At 45.1% G+C, this 24,046-nt stretch overlaps 1 protein-coding gene across 2 annotated transcripts in view; it reads left to right on the top strand.

Moving 5' to 3' along the window:
• LOC146866452 (UDP-glucuronosyltransferase 2A1-like) overlaps positions 1-23,696 on the top strand; it is a 203,163-nt gene extending 179,467 nt beyond the window's left edge. For both annotated transcript variants that reach the window (XM_085636528.1, XM_085636529.1), the window contains exons 5-6: positions 7,530-7,749; positions 23,122-23,696. In XM_085636528.1, coding sequence (XP_085492654.1) covers positions 7,530-7,749; positions 23,122-23,398 — 497 coding nt within the window. In that variant the 3' untranslated portion in view covers positions 23,399-23,696. The remainder of the gene's footprint in view (positions 1-7,529; positions 7,750-23,121) is intronic.
• Positions 23,697-24,046: the final 350 nt, after the last annotated feature.

The raw sequence follows: 24,046 nt of genomic DNA, 5'->3' as shown, positions 1-24,046 counted from the left end.
ACATTTGTGTGCCCCTTCCATGTATGTGCACCTAGACATCTCTGTACCTGGGCGTGCCCCTGTGCCTCTTCAGGAGGTGTCTATCATTCCGTTCATGCAGCCTCTTTATGTGTCTACTGATCCCCCTGCAGACCATCTCTTTTTTTCTCTGTCTCCTTCCAACCAACACTCTCTGTAGCCCTATTTGTGGCCATGTCCCACCTGCAGCCCTGGGAGCCTCCTTGCCAATATTGGAGCTAGCCTACGTGTGCTCCGCTGCTCCTAAAACCCCCTCTATGTGCTCTCTACCAGTCCTGCAGACCCCTTCTGTACCCCCATCCAGTCCGGTCCATCTGTGTGCTAACAAGCCCGACTCTGTGAGGCCTCAGCTGGGCACAGCTCCTGTCTCACCCTGCCCTGCTGCAGCACCTGTGTGTTTATGTTTAAGCCCCTCTTCCCAGCAGCATTAAAAAAAGTCAACTGAATTATGCAAACTTAAGGAGAGACTTCAAAAACTAAATTGTGTCTAGGAATCTGTGGCCAGTTTTTAACACCCCTTCATACCCGGGCTCAATTAAAAAAAAAAGCCTCCCTTGAGAGATTTAAAAAAAAAAAATGTTGCTGGGTAGACAGTTTAATATAAAACCCTCCTGCTTGGCAGTGGGGAGAGGTATGACAGCCTTGTCCACTGGCCTTTCCCAATGGTGGAAGGTTGTAGAAATAATCAAATAAGGTGTAGTTTGTGCTATCCCCCTCACCTTACCCAGGGGTGCGAAGGGGAGAATTGTCCTCCTGCTCCACCCACACTGATGAAGTGAAGGGGGAATGTGGTTTGTAACCCCACCTTCTTACTCAGGAGTGAGGAGGGATAATGTACTTCCTTCTCACCTCACCCTACCTAAGAGCAAGTAGAGGGGGGCATAAACATAAAAAAACAGTAGCAAGTGCCATCTTGGCACCCCTTCTTGTACCTTGTTCAGAATAGAGCACAGGAGGGGGTGTGGGGTGACCCGTCCATGCATTCAGTTCACAATACTGAATAGGGCACAGGAATTGACTCGCTCCGCCATGACTTGCAGCAATGTCTAGGTTAGGGAAGAGCAGGTCTAATGTGAACAGTGCTCAGAGGTTGGTGACAGGAGACCCGCATCAGGATAATGTGTTCCATTCATGTGTTACTCTAATGTCAGAAATTGATTATTCAGCTCACTTATTCTTTAATCCTTCTTGTTAGAAATGGGATTTCTGGTTGTCTAGAGCAAGTGTCTAAGCAAGACAGAAACCACCACTCTAGTCAGGGCAAGGGAGTTACACACTGAAGATAACCCCTGCTCACCCCCTTGGTAGCTTGGCGCAAGCAGTCAGGCCTATCCCAGAGGCAATGTGTAACGCGTTTGCGCAACACAATCACACAGCAGTGACACACTAGGCACACCACAAAAGAAACTCCACACAAGGTAATAAAAAAATAGCCTTTGTATTACTCATAAAACACATTAAAGCATGCCTGGCCCTAACCTCGGGGGCCCGTCTTGGGCTCCCCCGCAATGCCCTTTGTCCCAAAGTCAGGGTTTTCCTGGCTGCCGAGGCAGCCCTTCGATACGGGCACAATCCTCACATGGGACGGGGTGCAACTCACCCTTGTCCTACCCAACCATGTGTGCCCCACGTTGCAGCTGCCCGCAACCTGGCAGTGCAACTGTATAAACAAAATAGGCACCAACGGTGTGCCTTGCGAGCCCCACTCACCGGATCTTCCCTCCGTGGCAGGTAACAGCCAGGAACAGGGAGGACACAGCAGCAGGGAGTCGCGAGGCTCTGGGCTTCCCTCTGTGTTTGGCAAGCCTGCAAGGCTCCGTCTTCAGTTGCAGGCACGCAGGGCTCTCCTCCTCCGCATGAGGAGCCCTGCACACCGTCAGGCACCAATACGCCTGACTTCCTCTCTTCCGGCGGCCCCAAGCCTGCGAGGCTCTGTCCCTCCTGCCAGCTGGCTCCGCCCACAGTCAGGCTCCGCCTGACTTTTAATTCACTTTGCAGCTGTTTCTTGTCGCAGTGGTCACAGGAGCCCACTTCTGGGCGTTAGGATCGTTGCGCCATGGGCAGACACAGCCTTGAGACACAGGCCCACACATAGGCTTGCGGAACACGCAGGGCTCTACCCGTCCTCACGAGTGCCACGCCTACGGTCGGGCGTCCTTCTGTCTGACTTTCGGTTTGGCCACAGCGCTCATTTACAAGCATAGTGGGATCCCCCTTCTCGGGCTCCCAAAATCCGGTTGCAAAGCACTCACCACACGCTGATGCAGATGAGCACATGCCAAGGGCTCAACACCTAGGACTCCTGGCCTGCTCTGGCCCAAATCCAGGGCAATGAGCAAAACACGCAGCGCTCGGCCGGTCTCACACCTGCAGACACCAGCAGGGAGCAGGCAGCACTTCTCCCCAAGAAGTTCATAGACAGGCCAGCACACCGGGTCTCCTGGGCAGAACAGCAGATCATTCAGCTGCCAAGCAGGGCAGCAGGCCAGTCCCCCGGCAGCGGTTCCTCCTGGCAGTCCAGCAGCCCACCGGCTGCAGGTTCCAAGTATGCACCAAGCAGCACGCTTTACATGTGGTCACAGCCCTAATACTTATACCCCTTATGTTCTTTGTTTGCCCCTGGGCACAGGGCTCTGTGCCCGCTCTAAACCAGTTCTGGGGGCACTTAATATTTTATTTACAGTGCACAACAACCTACTTTGTAAGTGTAGGCTCTGGCCCCAGACACACCATGTAGGAAGGTGGAATCTGACTGGATGGTTGCCCCCCACTTTTTGCCTAGTGTTTTGCTGGTTTTTGACTTAGTTTGACTGGGATCCTGCTAATCAGGACCCCAGTCTATCTGCTTTCTCCCTAAAATGGATTGCATGCACTTTAAGTACACCACAGATTGGGTTCTGGGGTACCCTTATAAGTCCCTAGTATATGGTATCCTATATACCCAGGGCATAGGTACACCAGAGGCCTCTCAGCGGCTGCAGCATGTATTATGCCACCCCTGGGAGACCATTCAAAATGACACAACAGGTCTGCTACAGCAGCCTGTGTAAGGTGGTGTATGCACCCCTTACTTAGATATAGGTTCCCTATATCTATCCATATCACTGCACATATAAACCTATCTTCACCCCTATGGCAGGCCTTATCAATCCTGAAGGCAGGGTACTGGGTTTTATGTGAGAGGGTGCCCATGCATGAGCAGAGCCCCTCTGCAGCCTTCGGAACCTTTATTTCAGGGTTGTTTGTGAAGCAGACAAACCATATACTTTTAAGTGCATTATAACCTCGTGGTAAATGCTAACTTTGGAATGACTGCATGGCAACATGTTGTGTTTGGTGTCAAACACCTTGGAATCATACCTCCACACCATTAACTGGTGTGGGAGGTATAATTCCACCCTACTAGATGGGGAAACATGACTTCACCGGTACACCCGGTACCAGCTTCACAGACCCTGGCATCACAAAATGGATGCTGCCAGCCACAGACACTAGTCTTCCCCCCTGCTGCTGGACGAAACTCCGGCAGGGGAGGCCTGGACAATAGGTTTCCTGTCACAGGAAGGTGTGACCACCTCCCAGACAGGCTTTATTCTATTGGGGCTGGGTGGGTGCACTCCAAGAGTGCTTTGATATCTGCACTGGGGGCACATTTGGTGTCCCAGTGCATAGTCCAGCTCAAACTGGTTGCAGGGGCTACCAGCCCCTGCTCTGGCGCAAAACTGGACAAAGGATATGGGTGTAGCCACCCCTCTGTCCTGACCCTCCCATAGGTGGGTCCCCAGAGTTTGTCCCACCCCTTCCTTGGGTATAAAGTAGGAACCCCTGACTACAGGACTTTAGATTTACCTGGACAAAACTCTGCTACAGAAACCCAAAACTTCTACTATCTACACGACGTTGGATGACCGAACAATCTCCCTTGGAGTAAAGGAGTTACTCCCCTGCAAGGCAGGCACCAAAGACGCATCTGTTTGGTTTGCAACTACGCAGCTCCTGAAGGACTCCGAAGACTTTGCAACACAGGAGGTAGGTTTCCAAGCTTCCCCGAGGCCGATCCGTGCTCTCAGCAATCCTGAGATCCAAAGCCCTCGTGGGCACCGTGCAACCCAAACCCCTGAACACCGTGCACATTTGCAGCAGCATATGCTTCTTGGCGATCCCTGAGGCTGTGCTTTGGGCTACTTGTAGTCCAGACCCCGAGCAGCGATTCCACCAAAGATTACTGGCCTACACTCCTCGAGTGACCCGTGTGCTGGTATTTAGTGATTCCTCTTGAGGTCCTTTCGCGACCCCTTTTCTGTCGACTTGTGGGTCCCTGAGAAGGGTACTTTGACTTTCAAGGGGCTCACCTGGTTGTTCCAGACGTGCCCTGACTCTCCATTGCTTGGGGAGTCCACAGGACCTTGCTGGTCCACACCGAAGCCGTTTTACTCTCACTGCGTGGGTTGCCGTTGCCAAGGCTTGTTGGTCTCCAATCCGGATACCAACCCCCCCAGCACTCGACATCCTTCGTGGGACAGCATGCCTGCAGACTGTGGTCATCATCAATGCCTCCTGGTCTCCGTGGCAGTGGAATCAAGATCTACCTCATCGCACCTGAAACACCCGACATCGGTGGGCATTCGTCTAACGTGCCCCTGGTCACTGGCAAGTGACCCAGACTCTGTCCCCTCTGCTTTCAGGTTCTTCACATCTTCGATCCAGGCTTGGATCACACCGGACACTTTCCCTTTCCACGGCAACAGCACTTTGCAGCAACTCTCCAATGAAGACAGTGATGATTCCCGACACCATTTGACTCCTATGCACGCGGCTTCCCTGGGTTAGGTAACACGAGTACTCCAGTGCACACATGGGTGCTGGCCTTAGAACCTTCTAAGTCTAAAAGGGTTTGCTCCAAGTCCTCTCCTAAGTGTCCTTAATCTCTAAAATTCCAACCACGACTTTCCCATAGGATTGTACGGAGCTCGCGGCTGTGTTCTCACACTGCACGCGTCCCCCGTGGGTCCCCTGTGTCACTACCTTGGGTTGTTCCTTGGGGTCCCAGCGATTCTACGTGCTCTAGGCATTGTGTCTAGTCAAGTCGTGGTTCTTATACCACTTTCTTAATATATAGTTTGGTCTCCCCCTGGGGCCCATTGTATATTGTGCTATTTAATGTCGTTTTAGAACTGTAATATTGTGTGCCTTGCTCTCTAATCTCATAAAGAGGTTAGCAGAGAGTGTTTAGTAATAAATACAATATATTTTATATATATACCTTGTGTGGTGCTTCTTTCATTTGGTCGTTCAAGAGGTTATAATCTGGTAAACCAAGCTACTTTACATTCCTTCGAGACTTAGCCTGAAGGCTGCTCTCCATAGCTACCACTAGGATAGCTTTCAATAAAGGTTGTCTTAAACCTAATCATCAATAAGGGTTGTTTGGACTGGTGCAAGGTGCCCACTATAACTAGTGGACAGCATATACCAGGCCAACTTTTCACACATCACAGGGGGTCTAAGCCAGCATTGTGGAATGCAGGCACAGTCCTATTCGGGGTCAGGTGCTACTCCTCCCACTGCTCCAAATGCAGATCGACCTATTCAGCCTAGCGCTGACTCACCCAGCCTCTCTGGAGCCACTGCACCTCCCCAGCCCCTGTCACTCCAGAGTCAGACATGTAATACACAGCAGGCAGGCACAAAGACACATAACACACAGAATTGTCCACTTCTAAAAGTGGCATTTCTAAAATAGTGTCAAGAAATCTGCGCACACCACCACACAGCATTTATCACCACTGTTTCAAACATACCAAACTTGATCACGCTAGTCCTCTCAGATCAGGAATTACCACTGAAACACATCTCAGGGAATCCTCAATGCATTTCTATGAGAGGGCAGCCTCACAGCAGTGAGAAACCAAAATGGCTGTTTGTCACTACCAGGACACGCCACACAGTTAAGGCACATGTCCTACCTTTCACCTAAAGCGCACCCTGCCCATAGGGCTAGCTAGGGCCTATCTTAGGGCTGACTGATCTGTGGTAAAAGGGGTGTCACAGACGTGGCATCCACTTTATGTGCCACGTCACAGCAGCAGTAAACTGCGCGCGCAGACCCCGCAATGGCAGAGGCCTGAGACAGGTTTGAAAGGCTACTTTGGTGGGTGGCGCAAGAAGCGCTGCAAGCCCACCAGTAGCATTTAATTTACTGTCCCTGGGTATATGAGATACTACTTTACAAGGGACTGATAGGTAAATTAAATACGCCAAACAGGTGTTGTCCAATTTTACCACGCTTACCATAGAGAGCACATGCACTTTACCCTGGACAGCAGTGATAAAGCGCCCAGAGCCCTAAAACTACCAACATCAGGTCATAAAAAATACCAGGAGGAAGGCAAAAAGTTCAGGGATGACCCTGCAAAAAGGGCCAAGTCTAACACATCTTATTTGAACATAACATGTAACTCAATCAGAGAAACTTCAGGTTTATCCATCTGAGGCAAAATCATATGATCAATTCAAATTTCTAGAGTTTATAAAGGGATTTTTTATTAGATTTAGGACCATCGACTTTGTGCACATAATGGTTCTCAATTGGATGCTTCAGAGATTCATGTGATTACATTTTAGAAGTGATTCAACTGCTTTTTAGATTACTGAAAAGCTTCAGAATGAAGAAACCACTGATTCCGACATCAATGACCAACTGGAATCTATGGGTAGTTTTATGAACCTATTACTTACCAGTAATCTTCATTTCTCTGAGTCAAGTGATATTTGTCCCGCTCCATATTCCATCCCCCTCTCCTTGGTTTGTACCTCCAATATATGCTTGTCAAACACAGGTTGCCAAACAGGGAGGAGGGGCTTAAATACTTCAGAAGAAACAGAAAACATATTTAAAGCATAAAATGCTTGGTAAAGAAGTTGTCTGGAGGGCAGAGGCATCTCGCTTAGTAATGAATGAGACGACTATTACTTGGGTAATGAAGATTGCCAGTAAGTAATAGGATCATAACACGATCAGTTGAGGAGAGACCGCAATCCTGCTTCCCGCCCCCTACTTTTCTGCACCTCTCAGAAAACGTCACCACCCCCCACTCCCTTGAAACACCCCCCCCCCCCACCTTCCCCCGGGATCCGTTATCGGTTGAACTGCACAACCTGCAGAATCGAAATTACTCTGCAGGAAAGAATTGCAAGGTGTAGAGGTTCACGTTCTACCTATACAAGTAGGACCTTATAATAATATTTCCGTATGCTGCAAGTTGTGAGAATGGTACAGTGGTATCGCAATGTGTGCCATTCTACACTACTTGACTACTTTCTTCTTGCAGATTGTGTTGGAAAGTACGTTCATTCTTTGAGGGAAAAGAGTGTGCTATAAAAGTGATGTCACAAAATATTTTTCTAAAGCGTGGCAAGACTTAGGCGCACATTTAAGATTCTGTAAATTAGTACAAAAACGTGTTGCATTTGAACAGTTGTGTAAAAACTTTACTTCTTTTATTCTTCAGGTCATCCCAAAACCAAAGCATTTATTTCTCATGGTGGCACTAACGGAATCTATGAGGCAATATACCATGGCGTTCCCATGGTCGGCATTCCACTCTTTGCTGATCAACCTGATAACATGGCGCACATGAAGTCCAAGGGCATGGCAGTGGTCTTGGATTTCAACACAATGACGACGCAGGATTTGGTGGATGCCGTTAATACTGTCATTGTGAACTCAACGTAAGTGTTTTTGATTTCTCTCCTAAGCGTCTAACAAAGTTAGGGGCATATGTACAAAGAAATGTTGGAGCGTGGAGTTGCGTCACATTTGGCAGCGCCGCACTCCGACATTTCCAAAACGCTGGGATGCACCATATTTATAATAATACGGCTCACCCCTGAGTTTTCCCTAGCGCTGGTGCTAAAATTAGCTGCCAAGCGCCAACGCAGGCACCCTTGCACCATAGTGCGATGGTGTTGCAGGTAATGATTGTTTATTTGCAGGAAGGTGTCCCTTCCTGCACTTAAACAATCCATAATGGCGATTTGTTACTTCTATATGTTCCGCATTCTACAGCTCACATAGAAATAACAAAATGTCATTATTTAATGATTTTTTTTATGTGCAGGAAGGGACACCAACCTGCACATAAACAATCATTAACGGCATTTTGCTCTTTCTATGTGTACTGCAGAATGCAGTACACATAGAAAAAGCAACAAGCATGGACATAGCCAATAGGTCTCGCCTTTGGGACATTATAAGTGTTTAGCAATGCAACAGTTAATGTTGCACCACGGATATTGTGCTGCATAATTAAATACTTATAAGGTCCCAAAGGCGAGACCTATTGGCTAAGCCAATGCTTGTTCTCACTTGTCCTGGGGAAGTTGAGCTCCAACACCCTGGAAATGAGTAGCACTTGCCTCGCACCCCACAAAAAGCACTGTGATGTTTCATTCAGCACCTTTGGATTTTTAACCAATTAACGTAAAACTTTTACAGTATATTATTATTACCCCGTTTGGCCTTGTATTTTCAAAATGTTCTTACAGGATAGAATCCACACCAGACCGTCATTTAGAATGTCAGCCTTGCTTGCTCCAATTCCAGGTACATATGTACGCCTCACCTCTTTCAAAGTTCACCAGCCGCCACTGCATGGCAGTCCAACTGAACATGCAGCGTTAGTTAAATGGATTGAACAACACGCAACATAACAGGTCACACTTGAATGTTAAATGAATGAATGAAGGACAATGCCTAAACCGGGCAGTGCTCCATCCATATTAAATGGCTGGGTTGCACTTCTAATTTAAGTGCTAAATGCAACAGATTTATGAGCACTGGCTCGAAAGAAACCGTGAGATTGTAACTAAACCCTTGGCGAAGGAAAAGTCTACTGTTTAAGGTGGTGTCATGGCATGTTGTTTTACACTTCAAACGAAAACGCGCTATAATTCACGTCATTAGTTCCTATCTCCGCACCCCATTCTCTAGCGGCACATCCAGTTAACAGATTCGAATCCGAACAGAGATAGATTGAACCCATGCATTCAAAGATCTATGGGGCATATTATCAAGGACGGCGTTAAAAATTATCGCCGGTTTAGCGGCAGAAAACTGCCGCTAAAGCGGCGATAATGGGCTTGATAATATGCCCTTGTGAATTCCCATAGAAGCCCAGGTTCACACCAGAACCTGGGCTTTGATGGGAATTCTCAAGGGCATATTATCAAGCCCATTATCGCCACTTTAGCGGCAGTTTTCTGCCGCTAAACCTGCGATAACTTTACCGCCGTCCTTTATAATATGCCCCTACGTGAGGGACGTCTGGGGAAATAAAAGAGCAATTAAACTGGCTAAAGCCGAAGCAATTGAGAAGGCCTCTCTAAAACAGTCTGGCCTGGCGCTGCAAATTCAAGAAAGCATGGCTGACTGAGAAAACAGGATGGCCCCTAAATGGGGGAGATTCCACCTTCAGATTAGACAGGGTGTAAATACTTGCGAGCCCCTGGGGCTCCCGGCAATCAGCGCCAAGATGCAATCTCGAGATTGGTGCTAACATTAAACAGCTCTCCATTTAAAACGCCTTTAGAAAGTGGACATTCCACAGCATGCTTCTCCGAGGCCACAGTGGGCCCTTAAGCAGCGTGTACCACATCAGAACACAGCATGAACAACAAGCGCGCGCGCGCATCGCGCTAAAAGTAATTAAAAAAAGAAAAACGACCTAAAAAAGGGTATTATAAGGCATGTGTGTATGCTGTGAACAGTTTGTAAGAGAAATCTAGGTAGTAAGGGGCAATACACGGGCCAAGAGCGCATTAGTAAGTTGGTAGTGTGGCGCTGTAGCCTAATGCTTTGTGCAAAATTATTGAGGTAGCAGAGTGCGAAGATGAGAAACTGTGCACGTGCTGTATGTATAATGCGGCGTTTGCGGGTTGCGGATTGAGATCCTTACACAGTTTTTTATAGCGCCATGCACCCGCTTTCACTTTGTTTACTCCCCGCGTTCCCACCGCTTTAAAGATGTAAATTCAAACGAAGCATTACCCCACAGTGTACCCCTGCATTATACCTAGAGCACACGCACAGTTTTCCATCTCTGCACTCTCACGCGCTGTCAAAGCATGCCTATAAAATAGTGTTTGCGGGTTGCGGCTTTAGATCCTGACATTGGTTCTTATTTTTATAGCGCCATGCACCGCTTTCACTTTGTTTACTCCCCGCGTTCCCACCGCTTTACAGATGTAAATTCAAACGAAGCATTACCCCACAGTGTACCCCTGCATTATACCTAGAGCCCACGCACAGTTTTCCATCTCTGCACTCTCGTGCGCTGTGAAAGCATGCCTATAATGTAGTGTTTGCGGGTTGCGGCTTTAGATCCTGACACTGGTTCTTATTTTTATAGCGCCATGCACCCACTTTCACTTTGTTTACTCCCCGAGTTCCCACCGCTTTAAAGATGCAAATTCAAACGAAGCATTACCCCACAGTGTACCCCTGCATTATACCTAGAGCACACAAACAGTTTTCCATCTCTGCACTCTCGCGCGCTGTCAAAGCATGCCTATAATGTAGTGTTTGCGGGTTGCGGCTTTAGATCCTGACACTGGTTCTTATTTTTATAGCGCCATGCACCCACTTTCACTTTGTTTACTCCCCGAGTTCCCACCGCTTTAAAGATGCAAATTCAAACGAAGCATTACCCCACAGTGTACCCCTGCATTATACCTAGAGCCCACGCACAGTTTTCCATCTCTGCACTCTCGTGCGCTGTCAAAGCATGCCTATAATGTAGTGTTTGCGGGTTACGGCTTTAGATCCTGACACTGGTTCTTATTTTTATAGCGCCATGCACCCACTTTCACTTTGTTTACTCCCCGCATTCCCACTGCTTTAAAGATTAAATAAAATCCCGACACTGTATTTTATATTCACATCACAATGTAACCAACAGGACAACAGAGTGGAGTGAGGAAGGAGTGGGTAAGAGGATAGGGGCGACCAAAGGTGAATGTAAAGTGAATGCGGAAAGCTGGTTGAAATCACCACCCGCGTTCCCACTGCTTTAAAAATGAAATAAAATCGTGAATGCGGAAAGCTAATTTAAATCACCGCCCTGCGTTCCCACTGCTTTAAAGATGAAATAAAATCATGAATGCGAAAAGCTGGTTTAAATCACCTCCCGCGTTCCCACTGTTGTAAAGATGAAATAAAATCGTGAATGCGGAAAGCTAATTTAAATCACCGCCCCGCGCTCCCACTGCTTTAAAGAATAAATAAAATCATGAATGCGGAAAGCTGGTTTAAACCAACGCCCGCGAACCCACTGCTTTAAAGATTAAGTAAAATCCCGACACTGTTTTTTATAGCCACATCAGCAAGTTTGACGAGAGGAGAGAGGAGGAGGCAGCAGGGGGAGGGGAGAGAGGAGGGGGGCCTGCACCTGTTTCCCTTGTGGGAGCGAGCAGGAACTATATGTTTGTAATGAACACATGGTTTGAAAGCTCGCTCCTGCAAGGGAATCGCCAGACGTGCACGCGTTGCCATTGAAAGCAATGCAATGCGTGCACGTTTTTGGCAGAAAATGGGAATCGATGGCTAAAGGTCTTATTCCTTATCAGCGCATGCATGCTGCGTAGGCGAGACCTAAAAACGAGGAGAAATAAAAGTATTTCTTCTAGTTGTGCCATTCTAACGTTTGCTCTTGCATGGCGTTAGTATTTGGCACTGTTTCAGATTTACACCTCTTGTAAATCTGGAGCAGCATAAAAAAGCAATGGGGTTTGCAGTGGAATGCTCACAGCACCACCCATTGCATGCCCCTTTTATGCAGGTACCTATGTAAAAGGCTAGCATATTTCCATAGCAGTATTAAGCCACAAAAAGTGGCTTAACGCCACTTTGCAAATATGGTGCAGAGCATGGCGCCACCGGAGCATAACAAAAATGACGCTTCAGTGGTGCTAGGGGTTGTACATATGCCCCCTAGTTTATTAGTCTTGGTTAGGCTTCTGATAACAATTAGGCAATGTAAATAAGCATGTGTTCCTTAGCTGTGAGTCTTGTTCTTAGGGTCATAAACAGTACACTGGTGCAGGAAGTACCTATAGTTTGAATTGTCAATTAGCACTGGTGTCCCAGACTCATAGGTGCCATTGTTAGATAACCAAGTTACGCTCTTTAGCAATGACCTTAAGTAGCATTAACTATGCCTGTGCAAGGAGGTCAAATGTCAGTGCTGTTTGTTGGTGAGAGATGCATGGTGGAGGTGATTTTGCCATTTTTTTCATATGGAATACAAACAATAAACATTATTTTTAACGTTTGCACATCGTAGAGTATGTGGTTATACTAGCACCATTTAGGAAAATGAAGGTAATTAATTTGTAAGCAACTAATGTTGAATTATGGCAAATCCGAGAGGCAATAGTCTTTCTAAGTGTTTATAACCGTTCGGAACCTGACCCTACAAAGATATCGAGGTCAAGCAGTCATTCCTTACACCAGGACGTGGAGATAGGTATGGGGAGGCTCATCCGCAATGGCAGAGGAGTGTCTCCCCTCTGGCTCAGAGCCAGCAGCTAAAAAATGAAACAATATTTCTTTATTGGTTTATTTTTCAGCGTGTGTAGGGTGGGGCGGGGTTGGGCCATGGGGGGGGGGGGAGTAAGAGTGGAGTGCACTCTCTAAGTGTGCATGTGTGTATGTGTGTTTGGCTGGCCGGTCGTCTCAGGCTGGCCGAACACAGATGCGCACTTAGAAATCTCTGACCCGGCTGTATTGAACAGCCGGGTCAGAGAAACATCACAGACTCCCTGTGCCGGAGCGAGTGTCTTGTCAGCCCACTCAGGCCGATCACCGTGCTGTGCTGGTATTGTACAGGGAGTCTGTGATACTGTGCCAGTGTAAGCTGGGACCAGGAACAAGAACACGACGAGGAGCGACACAGCTTAAAGGTAACCACTATTTGTATATGTCAGGCGCCACTAAGATGGACTGAAATTACTATACCACATGGTACAGTTAATAGTAGTCAATAAATCCAATGTCAAGTCTGAGCTCTAAATTCCCTGAAGAATAGGACTTTATTTACATGCACATCATTTAGGGCAGCTAGTTACAGTCACAAATTAGGCCCACTGAGTGTTGAATGGATGGCGAATTAGGGCAAAGAGACTCATTTTGGGAAAAAGCTGGGTTTGGGTGTAGGCAAGATTCATGCAGTGGGGACAGCTTGTCCCAAATTTGAGAGAACCACACAGGGACACAGCTACCAAGAAATGTTAGTGATTCATGTAGGGGACAGTTAAATGATACAGATGATTGAAGTGATGCTTTTTAAAAAATAAAGAAAGACTTCAGTAAGATTTGAAGGTTATGGGCCAGGACATGTATTATTAGGACAGAATTGGGCTTCAGGAGCATATACAGGTGAGCGATAAAACCATTAGCAATCGACTGGTCCCTGAGAAAAGTGAACCGGGAGATGAGGAGGTTTTTGTGTAGTGGCAGGATTAGGGATAGATAAGTAAAATCTGAGGGATATAGTTTATTTAGAGAAAATTGAGTGCATAAATCATTATCGGGGAACGAATAATAGCTTATGGAACTGGGGCATGTGTTGGCATGGTTGTTGGCAGGGGAACTAGAGTCGAAAGGGGGACATGGAGTATTAATGTAGTGATAGAGAAAGGGGAAAGTGGGATTAAGATCGTTGGATGACAGAGGGAAAAGAGCATGGCGACCTTTAGGAATATTAGGAAGGGCCATTATGTATGGGATGTTTAAGGGAGGTTGGTTGTTAGATAAGCATACTTTAGAAAGCGTCTTGCAGCTGCTTTTAATAACATGAGCTGCATTAAAAAAACGGTCACTTGCGTGTTTGCAAAGCACAGGAAGAAGCAGAGACATTATAGTGTGGAGAAGGAGTTCACTGTGGATGAGGCAGTGGGGGCGGTGAAGGGCTGCAGTGGGTCACAACTCACAAGCAGGGCTGGCGATTGACTGGGACTGCGCCTTGGGCTGAAAGAAACTTTGATGTTTGTTGTGGGGGCAGGGGTCCTTTCAATGTGCTGGCGAAAGATGTGAGGAAGATGGGAGGAGGGCAGGGGGTTGATGGGGTGTTAAGAATGACTCTGAAGTACATTAAGAGCTAGTCTCATACTGCGCACATGCCACTTGTTTCATAAGTTTTGCTGAAATTGGCAGCGGCTACATGGATATAGATTTATACATGGATATAAAGGCAGCAGTGGCGTCTCTGATTAATGTATTTTCTCACGGCTATGCATCGATTGGCATTTTTGGAAGGCCTGGTAATAATGTGCTCTGTGCATTGTTCGTGTTTATGACGTGACAGCTGATGTTTGTGGATGAAGATGAGCCTGACGGTTCTTAGTATGTGAGTGCACAGGCCTCTTTTACGAGCTGAGCCCTGAAATGCTTGCCATTAATCATGCAGCAAACATCATCTAAAATAAGATAAAGCCTCTTCAAAATACAAATATGCACCTTTATTTAACACGCTGATGCTTTGGCATTAATATGTCACACTATATAAGTGCACAACACTGATTAAAAGTACGTTTTTAAAAATAGAACTTGTCTTTCCCTTCCCCTGTAGCAATGTCATTTGTGAACCGAGGATAGAAGTTGTCATGTGTACCCTGTATGTGGCCCATATTCTTGTATAGAGAGCAACATCATTATAGTCTAGTGGATGTGGCCGAATGGCTAGGGCGGTCGACCATGAATCTGGGGTACCGGGTTCGAGTCTCGTCACGAAGTTCAACAGCCTGTGATTCTGGGCAAATCACTTAATCTCCCTGTGCCTAACAAAAATGAAGGTGTCAGTCTGTAAAGCAACTGGTTCTCTGATACCTTCGGGTCGAGTTTGCACTATATAAAATTCTGAAGAAAAAAAAATCTAAACAGTGTATTTGTATGCCTCTTATGCTGAACTCACCTATTAAAAGCATGGCATTTTGCTGAAATAAACTATTTGCCTAAGGCCACATAATTTGGTTATGTGAGAAAGCCGGGATCAATCCCAGGTTTTCTAGTTTTACTTTTTACAAATCGGCCACTAAATGGGTGTTTGAACTGTGAAATACAGCAATAATCAGCATTCAGTGGGCCCCTCTGGCCCTGTGCCCCAGTGTCACCTGCTGCACCAATGGCAGCTACAAATCTGCATAACACTAATTGTAACATTTTCTTTTAGAGGCACCAGCTCACTGTTTCCATGTAGTGGACATGCACTGATGTCAGTACCAGGGAAGTAGCTACCATTGGTGCAGCAGTACCAGGCACCATTAACCCATGTACAGTTCTGTATTTTCCTATCCCAATAACAGTCAGAAGGGCCATTTTCCTTGATTGCTCAAGAGCCCATGGCATCATTTCTATGCTGATGGCTACCTGGTCCTTCCAAAATATGCATAAACCTTAGCTACGTGCCACTGCTAGCAAAGATGGAGGACTGTATTTTTTGACAGGACAATGGATTTGCTCAGGACCTCACACAAATAACAATAACATTATTACATGTTTCTGCAGCACCACTGTCTGAGCAGGTGTGAAACCTTTTTCTGCCTCTTCTTGGATCATGAAGACTTCCCTTCAACTTGAAATAAAGTTTTGAATTTGTTTCAATTACAAACACAGTTTGCGTTTATAAAAGTAGAAGTAATAATAATCGCTGCACAGTACATACAACAATAAATCCATGTTTTGGAAATGCACATCACACACATTCCTACATCAACAGTCACTCCGTTACCAGCCCATTTTACACAAATTTTGCTGAGATGCATGGATGCTTCATGTATTATTTCATTGTGCATTACCTGAGAGGCTGAGGTTTTACAAACATTGTCTATTTGTAAATTATTATGCACTATATGACAGTGCATACTGTATACTGAGTTCCAACCATGTGTGCTTAATTGAGTAGAAACAGTGGGTGTGGGATTATGATGGGACATTATTGAGAGCTTTGTAGTTAAGGCAGAATGCAGTGCCTGTCTCTCATAGTGCCTGTCAGTGGGTCCTAAAGCTGTTGAGACTACATGCACCTCCAATTCTGGCTCAAATGCAAACCACAGAGAGTGATGGTCGTATATATACGTTAATTGCAAAAATGCGAAAAATGGAAGACATTACCAAAGAGAAACAAAATGTAGCACTTGCAGCAGGTGAGTGGGTGTGCGATGTTTGTGTGTGTGTGTGTGTGTGTGTGTGCATGTGTGTGTGTGTGTGCGTGCTGAAGGTGTTGAAGTAGAGGAGGTGAAATTAAGTATGTTCAGGAGAGAGTGAAAAAATGGTGCACAAGAAGAAAGAGATGACGTGAGATATGCATATTGAAGATTTCAGAAAGCTGTGGGGACAAAAAGGATATGTGTTAAGAGAAGATATTTTCATTTCATATTATCTTAACAAAATCATTGGTACTCATTAGTTCGATACACCTAAACGCTTTGGCAAAGCCAATAGGGCTGGCTTGTTTCAGTCTTAGATCCCATTGTTGTGTTATGCATCATGTAGTAACTGAAAAACCCCATTGTTAATGGTATGTGGAACCTGATGAGATATTGAAGAATGGCTCTTGGGGCTACAATCTGATACTGTATATTCAGTGCAATTATGTGTTGGGTTTTAGGGCTGTGACAGTCTGCTACCCAATTCCTATGGTGTCAAAGTTTGTCATCCTCATTTTGCTTTGCTGTCATTTATTGTACTACAATTACAATTAAATTCAGCTGTTAACAAAATAATCTCTTTTTAATTTGAAAGAGTCTTTTTCGTATTTTTTGCATGCCACTTGCTGTATCATTTCATGTAGGATATTCTAAATCATTCTATCTGGCTCAAACCTCCCTATGAATTTCCAGTCTTGCATATCTCTACCTCTCGTGCAGCCTGAATGCCAGGGAAAAGCTGCATCAGAGAAGGACTAACATACAATGTGGGTTTACAAACCTGTTTAGCATAACAAATGCTAATAAAGAAACATGTGAGTACATGCCTGTTTGGCCTAAAGTGGAAATCAGGGTAACTCATGCATGCATGGTCAGTTTCTTGGTGCACATAGCCTTGGCTGCAGTGCACAGAGACATTACATTGCCGCACACAGAGGAAATAAATTAGAGGGAACATTGGTCATGGCACACCCACATGGTTAGGGTATGTGGAGGATGATGACATCAGGTATGCATATTATGACCCTCAATATGTGCCTTCTTCTTCTGAGTTTGATACTCCTATCAATGATAATAACCAACGTGTTCATGTACATCCTAGTGGAGCTGAAAGGATCCTGAACAACCCAGTATTGGAGAAAGCCTCATAGCTGATAGCTTAAAACAATCATCAAGATCAAGAGCCCCCTACGAAAGGCACAGCAAGGATAATTTATGTAAGGGGAAGGATGTGTTATGTTGTGTCTTGTGAGCACATATGGGTTCCAGAGCTTGAGTCACTGCTTGAGCTCATAGGACGATATGAGCTCACACTGCGCTTGGAGAGTTTGGTGATAGGAGCGAAAAGTATGTGTCTCCCGTAGAAGTGCTGTGTCGAGGTCGAGCTGAAGAATAAAGCATTTCAACCACTCATCAAGCTTACAATCGTCTTTACAATTGTGGCGATGCGGCAGCTCAAACCACAGGGAACTTACTCCTTTAGTCACCTTACTTTAAGAAGATTGCTGAAAACCATTACGAGCTTCTTGCAAGTATACTGGGTTCAGGCGTGTTTGACTCTGGTGTCCATGGAAGGCACTTCAGTGTAAGTGGGTCGTGGGAAATTCTGAAACGTACAGGACACAGCACTCTTACCTAGAGTACCGTTAAGTCCGTTAGGCAGCCCTGCGAGGAGAAGGCATGGTAGACACCTCCACGAGCATTAGATGTGCACCGCATCACCATCGCCTACATCATAGGAGGCTGTGCAAGAGGGACACTCACAGAAGCAAGAGCGACGTGAGCATGTCCCTTCATGCATTGTGGGCCATCTTGGATTGGGAAAACACTGTTTGTGGTGTGGCACTCTGGTTTAGGCTGGCACTGTGTGTGTAGCGGCAGCTCTGGTGTTGGCTGCCTCTGTTTCACACCAAGAGTACCATCCAGTCACATGCACACCAAGCGTATCACCCTGCAGGTGAAGTTCCTTTGCAGTTCAGTGACACGCATACTGTATGGGAACATGTGTGATATGCAAGGGCTCAGTGCCAATGGAAAAAAAAGGCAGCCGGTGACAGGCACACCTACATTACACTGCTGTCAAGCCACTGCAAAGTAGTTTAACAGGATGACTCACACACCTATTGTGAGTACTCTTCTTTTTGACATTTGGATGACACACACCTTCTGGACGGTGCGTGCAGGTCGATTTGAGGCATTTTAATACAGCGACACAAATAGCTTATTGCAGTGTATTATTTGGCCATGGCCACTATGAATCTGGCAGCCCCTCAGCCTTTTATGGTAAAAGTGGATGAGGTAAACAGTTTAAGGTGGGAGGAACGGAAAGATTACTTTATTAACTACATTTACATGTTTGAGAGTGAGGATATGTCTCCTGAGAGAAAGGAAAACATATTTCTGCATTGCCTGGGACCTGGATGTTTAAAGGTATGGAAAAGAAACCTTGCAGGGTAGATGAAGGAGAGGTGTTTACTCAGTCACTGATTGATTTAGATGTTTATTTTGCACCGACAGTGTGTAAAGCTATTGATAGGTACAAATTCTTTCATCACAAACAAGGTAACAAATGAGAAAATAAAAGACTATGTAGCCGCCCTTAGGAAGTTGGCATAGTAGTGTCATTTTGGGGTAATCGAAGATGAATTGGAAAGGGACCAAGTCATCATGAACTGTAATAATGTGGGTCCCTTGCTCACGTTGCCACTGTATTCAAGCTAGCCTGGCTGATGACAGCTGATTAGCCAGAAACCGGTCCCAGTATGCTTGTTTCCGGTCCAGGGAAGACATGCCTTGGCAGTTCGGGCTGGACTGTTCCCATGAGGCATAGGGTCAGACTGATTTGCATATGGCCATGTCTGAACTGGGGTGGCGGAGTGAGCTAAAGAATGATGATGGATTAAACCCAGATCAGTTGACTGGGGGTGAGTGCTTGCAATGTTCAACACTCCGTCCATCATCCCCTTTCGTTTTGCTCTGTAATAATCCTAACTTACAGGACAAGTTGTGGGTTCACGGGGATTCTAGTTTACAGGAGGTTAGAGCCATCATTAAGAAGTCTGAACTTACCTCTAGATGTGCAAAAGCAGTGCTTTAGATAAGTGAAAAGGAACGGAGCAATAAGATTGTTAAAATCCTCAAGGGGAAGGATTCCCACAAAAGTGATTCCCGGAACAGTAACCTTAAGAAGGAGGAGAAAAGTATGGGGAGATAGAATACAAAAGGGAGGATGACTGATTTGAAGGGAAAATTTTATCATTGTGGGTGTACCTCCCATTTAGCACATTATAAAAAAATGCCCTGCTTTAGGATAGAGATGTGTGACATGTGGGATCACAGGTCATTTTTCTTGTGTGTTAAATCTAAGTCTGTAAAGTTTGTGGTCGATGAGTATGATCAAGAGGTTAAGAGGACTGGTTTGAATGTAGATGACTCTCAAGTTCTAAGCATACAAGATGAGGTGAACTGGCTAGAGTATAAACAAAAGGAAAAAACGGTGTGTAAAGTGACTGTTGGTGGAATTCAGGTGTCTTTGGTAGCAGGTTCCCATTCACTGTATTCCATCATTAACAAAAATACATGGTCTGAACTATTCTGTGAGAAATATGGTTCCGAGCAAGCGAAGCCGGATGTCCACCCACAGAGCTATACGAGGGAAGTAATTGACTCATTGGGTTACCGCAAACTGCTGTTTGGGCTCAAAGGAAGGCAGGTTGAGTGCTAAATCTGGCCTGTGTGTGTTGGGGCGGCGGGATCAGGGGGAATTGGCATTTTGCTAGACCCCAATAGTCCCAATCCAGTCTTGAGTGTGGGCAGTGCAAGGAAAGGATTTAGTAAATTTACAAGGGCATTTCCTAAGGTTTTTACTGGTTCGGTGAGGGAACTTAAGGGTTTTACTCACAAAATAATTCTGAAAGAAAATGCTTACCCCTGCATACCCAAGTTAAGGAACATCCCTATGAGTGTCAAGGAGGAGGAGGTGATAATGAGCTTAACAAATTGGTGGAAGAGGGAGTAATAGAGCAATTTGAGTCATCGGATTGGGTCACCCCCTTGTAGTCGCAAGAAAAGCGAACAGCCGCATTCATTTATGTGTGGACCTAAGGGAACTTACTAAGAACATCTACGAGGACATTTTTACCCTGCCCTGGATTTCTGAATTGTGTCAGTGACTAGGAAGATGGAATGGTTTTCCACCATAGATTCGACTTCTGCATATTATCAAGTCCCCTTACACAGGAGCAGTAAACATCTCACCACTTTTGTCACCCCCATTGGTGGATAACAATTTAGGCAAGTACCTTTTGGATTGGTGCCAGCTGCCGCCATGTTTTAATGCCTCCAAGATAATATTTTGGTTATGGGTAAGAATAGGATGAAACAATGGGGTTTTGCAGGAGGTATTAAAAACATTGAGCTTTATGGGATGACACCTAAGAAGTTAACATGCAGGTTTTCTAGGATCAAACATACTTGGGACACGAGATCAGCTCTAAAGGCATAAGTCCCAAATCTGGGCTAATTGATGCCATTAGGAAGGCCCCGGTCCCCCAAAGTAAAGATGAGGTTAGATCTTTTTTGGAAATAGCTGTGTTCTATGCTAAGTTTGTTACCAATTTCTCAGAATTTTTTTTACCTATTCGACATCTACTCAAGAAGGAGAACAAATGTATATGGACGAAGGACTGCCAAAATTGTTTCAAAGGAATTAAGAAGAATATTTGCTCCGCTCCAGCCCTTCCAGGTTATGAAGCTAAACTTAAAAGTTTCATCACCACTGATGTAAGTGATAAAGGGCTGGGTGCGGTACTGTCCCAAGTGCAAGTGGATGGTACGGAGGGTGTTGTAGCCTTTGCGTCCCTTGCACTTACCCCAAAGGAGGAAAAGTACTCTGTAATTGAGAGGGAGACCTTGGGGTGTGTGTGGAGGCTCAGACACTTTAGACAGTTCATTTGGGATACTAATGTTACAGTGAGAGCTGACTACAAATCCCTCACAAAAGTCCTCACTTCACAGGGGTTAAGCAATGTGTCACCCAGAATTTCGTGCATGTCTATGGAGTTGCTAGATTTAATCTATGAAGTAAAATATGTGCATGGGGTGCGCAACAGGATTGCAGATTTTTTAAGCTGGTGTCCATTACCGATGGATAGCGGGATGAAGAATTTATGGGATAATTGGATGGTTCTGGAGAAAAACTACAAAGTATTGGTCATGAGGAATGGACCAACTCCATCACTCATGATAGAGTACTACCCACAGTTGTAAAGCATGTCATAAATGGCTAGCCAGGGAAAGCATCACTACAGAAGAATCTCATTCCATTCTGGGAAATTAAAAATTAACTATCTGTTAAATATAAGTTGTTACTAAGTTGGTTCCACGCAGTACATTCTGTGAAAATGTCATATACCTGTGCCACGAGGGTCATCTTGCAATAGTAAAAACCAATTGTAGGATCAAGTAATCATACAGGTGGCCAGGCGTGGACAAAGAAATTGAGAGGGTAGTGATGGAATGTATGAAATGTGATAATTCAGACAAAACCTTAATCACATTCAAGCCGTCCCTACAGACTATCATAGTTTTGAGTATGCCTTGGGAACGACTAAGTATTGACATTTTCAGACCTGTGAAGGATGTCATGGTTTGCACAAGTACATTCTGGTGATTGGCGACCATTTTTCAAAGTGGCCTGAAGTCAAGGTGGTACAAAGAGCTGGCGCTGATTCATTGTTGTGCTTCTAAGAGAAGTGATGGCTCGTGAGGGGTTACCAAAGGACGTCATTTCAGATAAAGGAGGTTAATTCAATTCTTAACAGACAGTTTTAAGAATTCCATAGATAAAACAGAATTTGTGCACAGACCACATCCCTTTATCATCCCGAAGGCAATGGAAGTGTGGAATGCTTCAACAGAGTCATAAAAGGGATAATTGAATTGTCTAACAGTAACGACATGGACTGGGAGGATAAATTGAGGAAAATTGAGTGCCTACAGAGTTACCCAGTGCGCATCTACCAAGCACAGTCCTACTGAACCCATGAGGGGGAGATCTCCATGCATCAAAGACAATTTGGGGTAGTTAGGGTGCACTAAAGTTGACTCTTGGTCACCAAAGGAGGTGCGGAATTGCATGGAAACAAAACAAGTTAAACATAAGCATACATATGATCATACACATGGAGTAAAAAAAATGTGCCTTTGTGTTGGGGACCTAGTGGAGGTAAAGAAAGGAAGGTAAACGCGCAAGGTGAAAGTAAATATTCCACACCTCTAAAAGCGGTGAAAAGTTTGTGTAATGAAGCGTTACTCAGCAAATGGGAAAGTCTGGCATGGTAAAAGGCTGGCACTTTTCAAGGGTAGTATGTCTCCCGTAGATGTGCTTTGTCGAGGTCGAGCCGAAAAATAAAGCATTTCAGCCACTCATCAAGCTTACGATCATCTTTACATGTTACATCTGTTATATGTCCAATAACATATTGTGTACTATACAACATTTTAATATTGTATTGGTGGTTCCCTCCCTCTTGTCCCTCTGTAAACTTCACCGCCACTGTCCCACGAAATGGTCTGTCTCCTGGAACATTGGTGGTTGAAGTGATATAGTGAGTAATAGTACTAGCACCATTTTATGTATGGATGTCCTCTCAGAACATTCTCAATAAAAGCTTTAGTCACCATTTGGTTTGTGTTTTATCACCCTTTCACACAATGTTTTTCCTAACTGTAAGCCTCAGCATGTTTCAGAAGATGTGTTCAGCCTTGAGTGATATTTTTAAGTGACAGGTATTTTAAAAATTGGTAAATGAAAAGAAGTGTCATGAAGACATAAAAAGGAATGGTTTCATTAAATGTTTTGTATACGGTTGAATCTGGCATTCTTTGCATCTTTTATAGATATAAAGAAAATGCATTGCGGTTATCAAGGATCCACCACGACCAACCCATGAAGCCACTGGACAGGGCTGTTTTCTGGATCGAGTTTGTGATGCGTCACAAAGGAGCAAAGCACTTGCGCCCGGCCGCACACAACCTGACGTGGTACCAGTACCACTGTCTGGACATCTTCGCCTTCCTTCTCGCCTGCCTGGTTACTGCTGTTTTCATCGTTATGAAGTGCTGCATGTTTTTATGTAGGAAATGTGGGAGGATCGCAAAGAAGAAAAAGGACTAATTTTTATAGGACATAGTTTTATTTCAATTGCACCTGAGATCCAATTTTTATAGAGTGAGCTGTAAAAGTACATACAATTAGATATTTTTTATAGTAAAGATCTCACTTTGATTACAATTATTCCCATCTGTACAGTTTTCCTATTCCACTAAATGCCCACAGGATTAGAAATTATATTAATGAATTGACAGTAAAATAAAAAAGATTGAAGCTTAGTAAGTATTTGGGAGGAACTATGAAAGAAATGTAATGACACTCTGTGAAGCATGTTGTTGAAAAGTAAAAGTTTTCCACCACACAGTGTGATAAAATTGATTTCTCAGTCTAACTGATTTAAAAAAATATACCGTCATACCTCCATGTCAATCTGTGCATTTCCAATTTTCCATGCACAGGCACATACAGCAATGGTTTTCCTTCTTAGGCACTATTTACCCCTGGGGCAGGATACTTCAAATCCTGGGTTGGTTAGGTACCCCGGAAATGGAGCAGTCACATTTGTAGTTCCTCCATCCTGGACAGGAGGACCAGAAAAACCTTAATGTGAGTCTCACTGAGTAATGAACCATACGTGCAACGAGAGGTTATCATGCTCCACTCTCTGAATACCTTATTAATCTGGGGGGGGGGGTTCAGGGGGCGTAGTGC

This window comes from Triturus cristatus, chromosome 2_1, assembly GCF_964204655.1.
Source record: "Triturus cristatus chromosome 2_1, aTriCri1.1, whole genome shotgun sequence".
NCBI lineage: Eukaryota > Metazoa > Chordata > Amphibia > Caudata > Salamandridae > Triturus > Triturus cristatus.
This window is presented reverse-complemented; position numbering and strand designations above follow the sequence as displayed.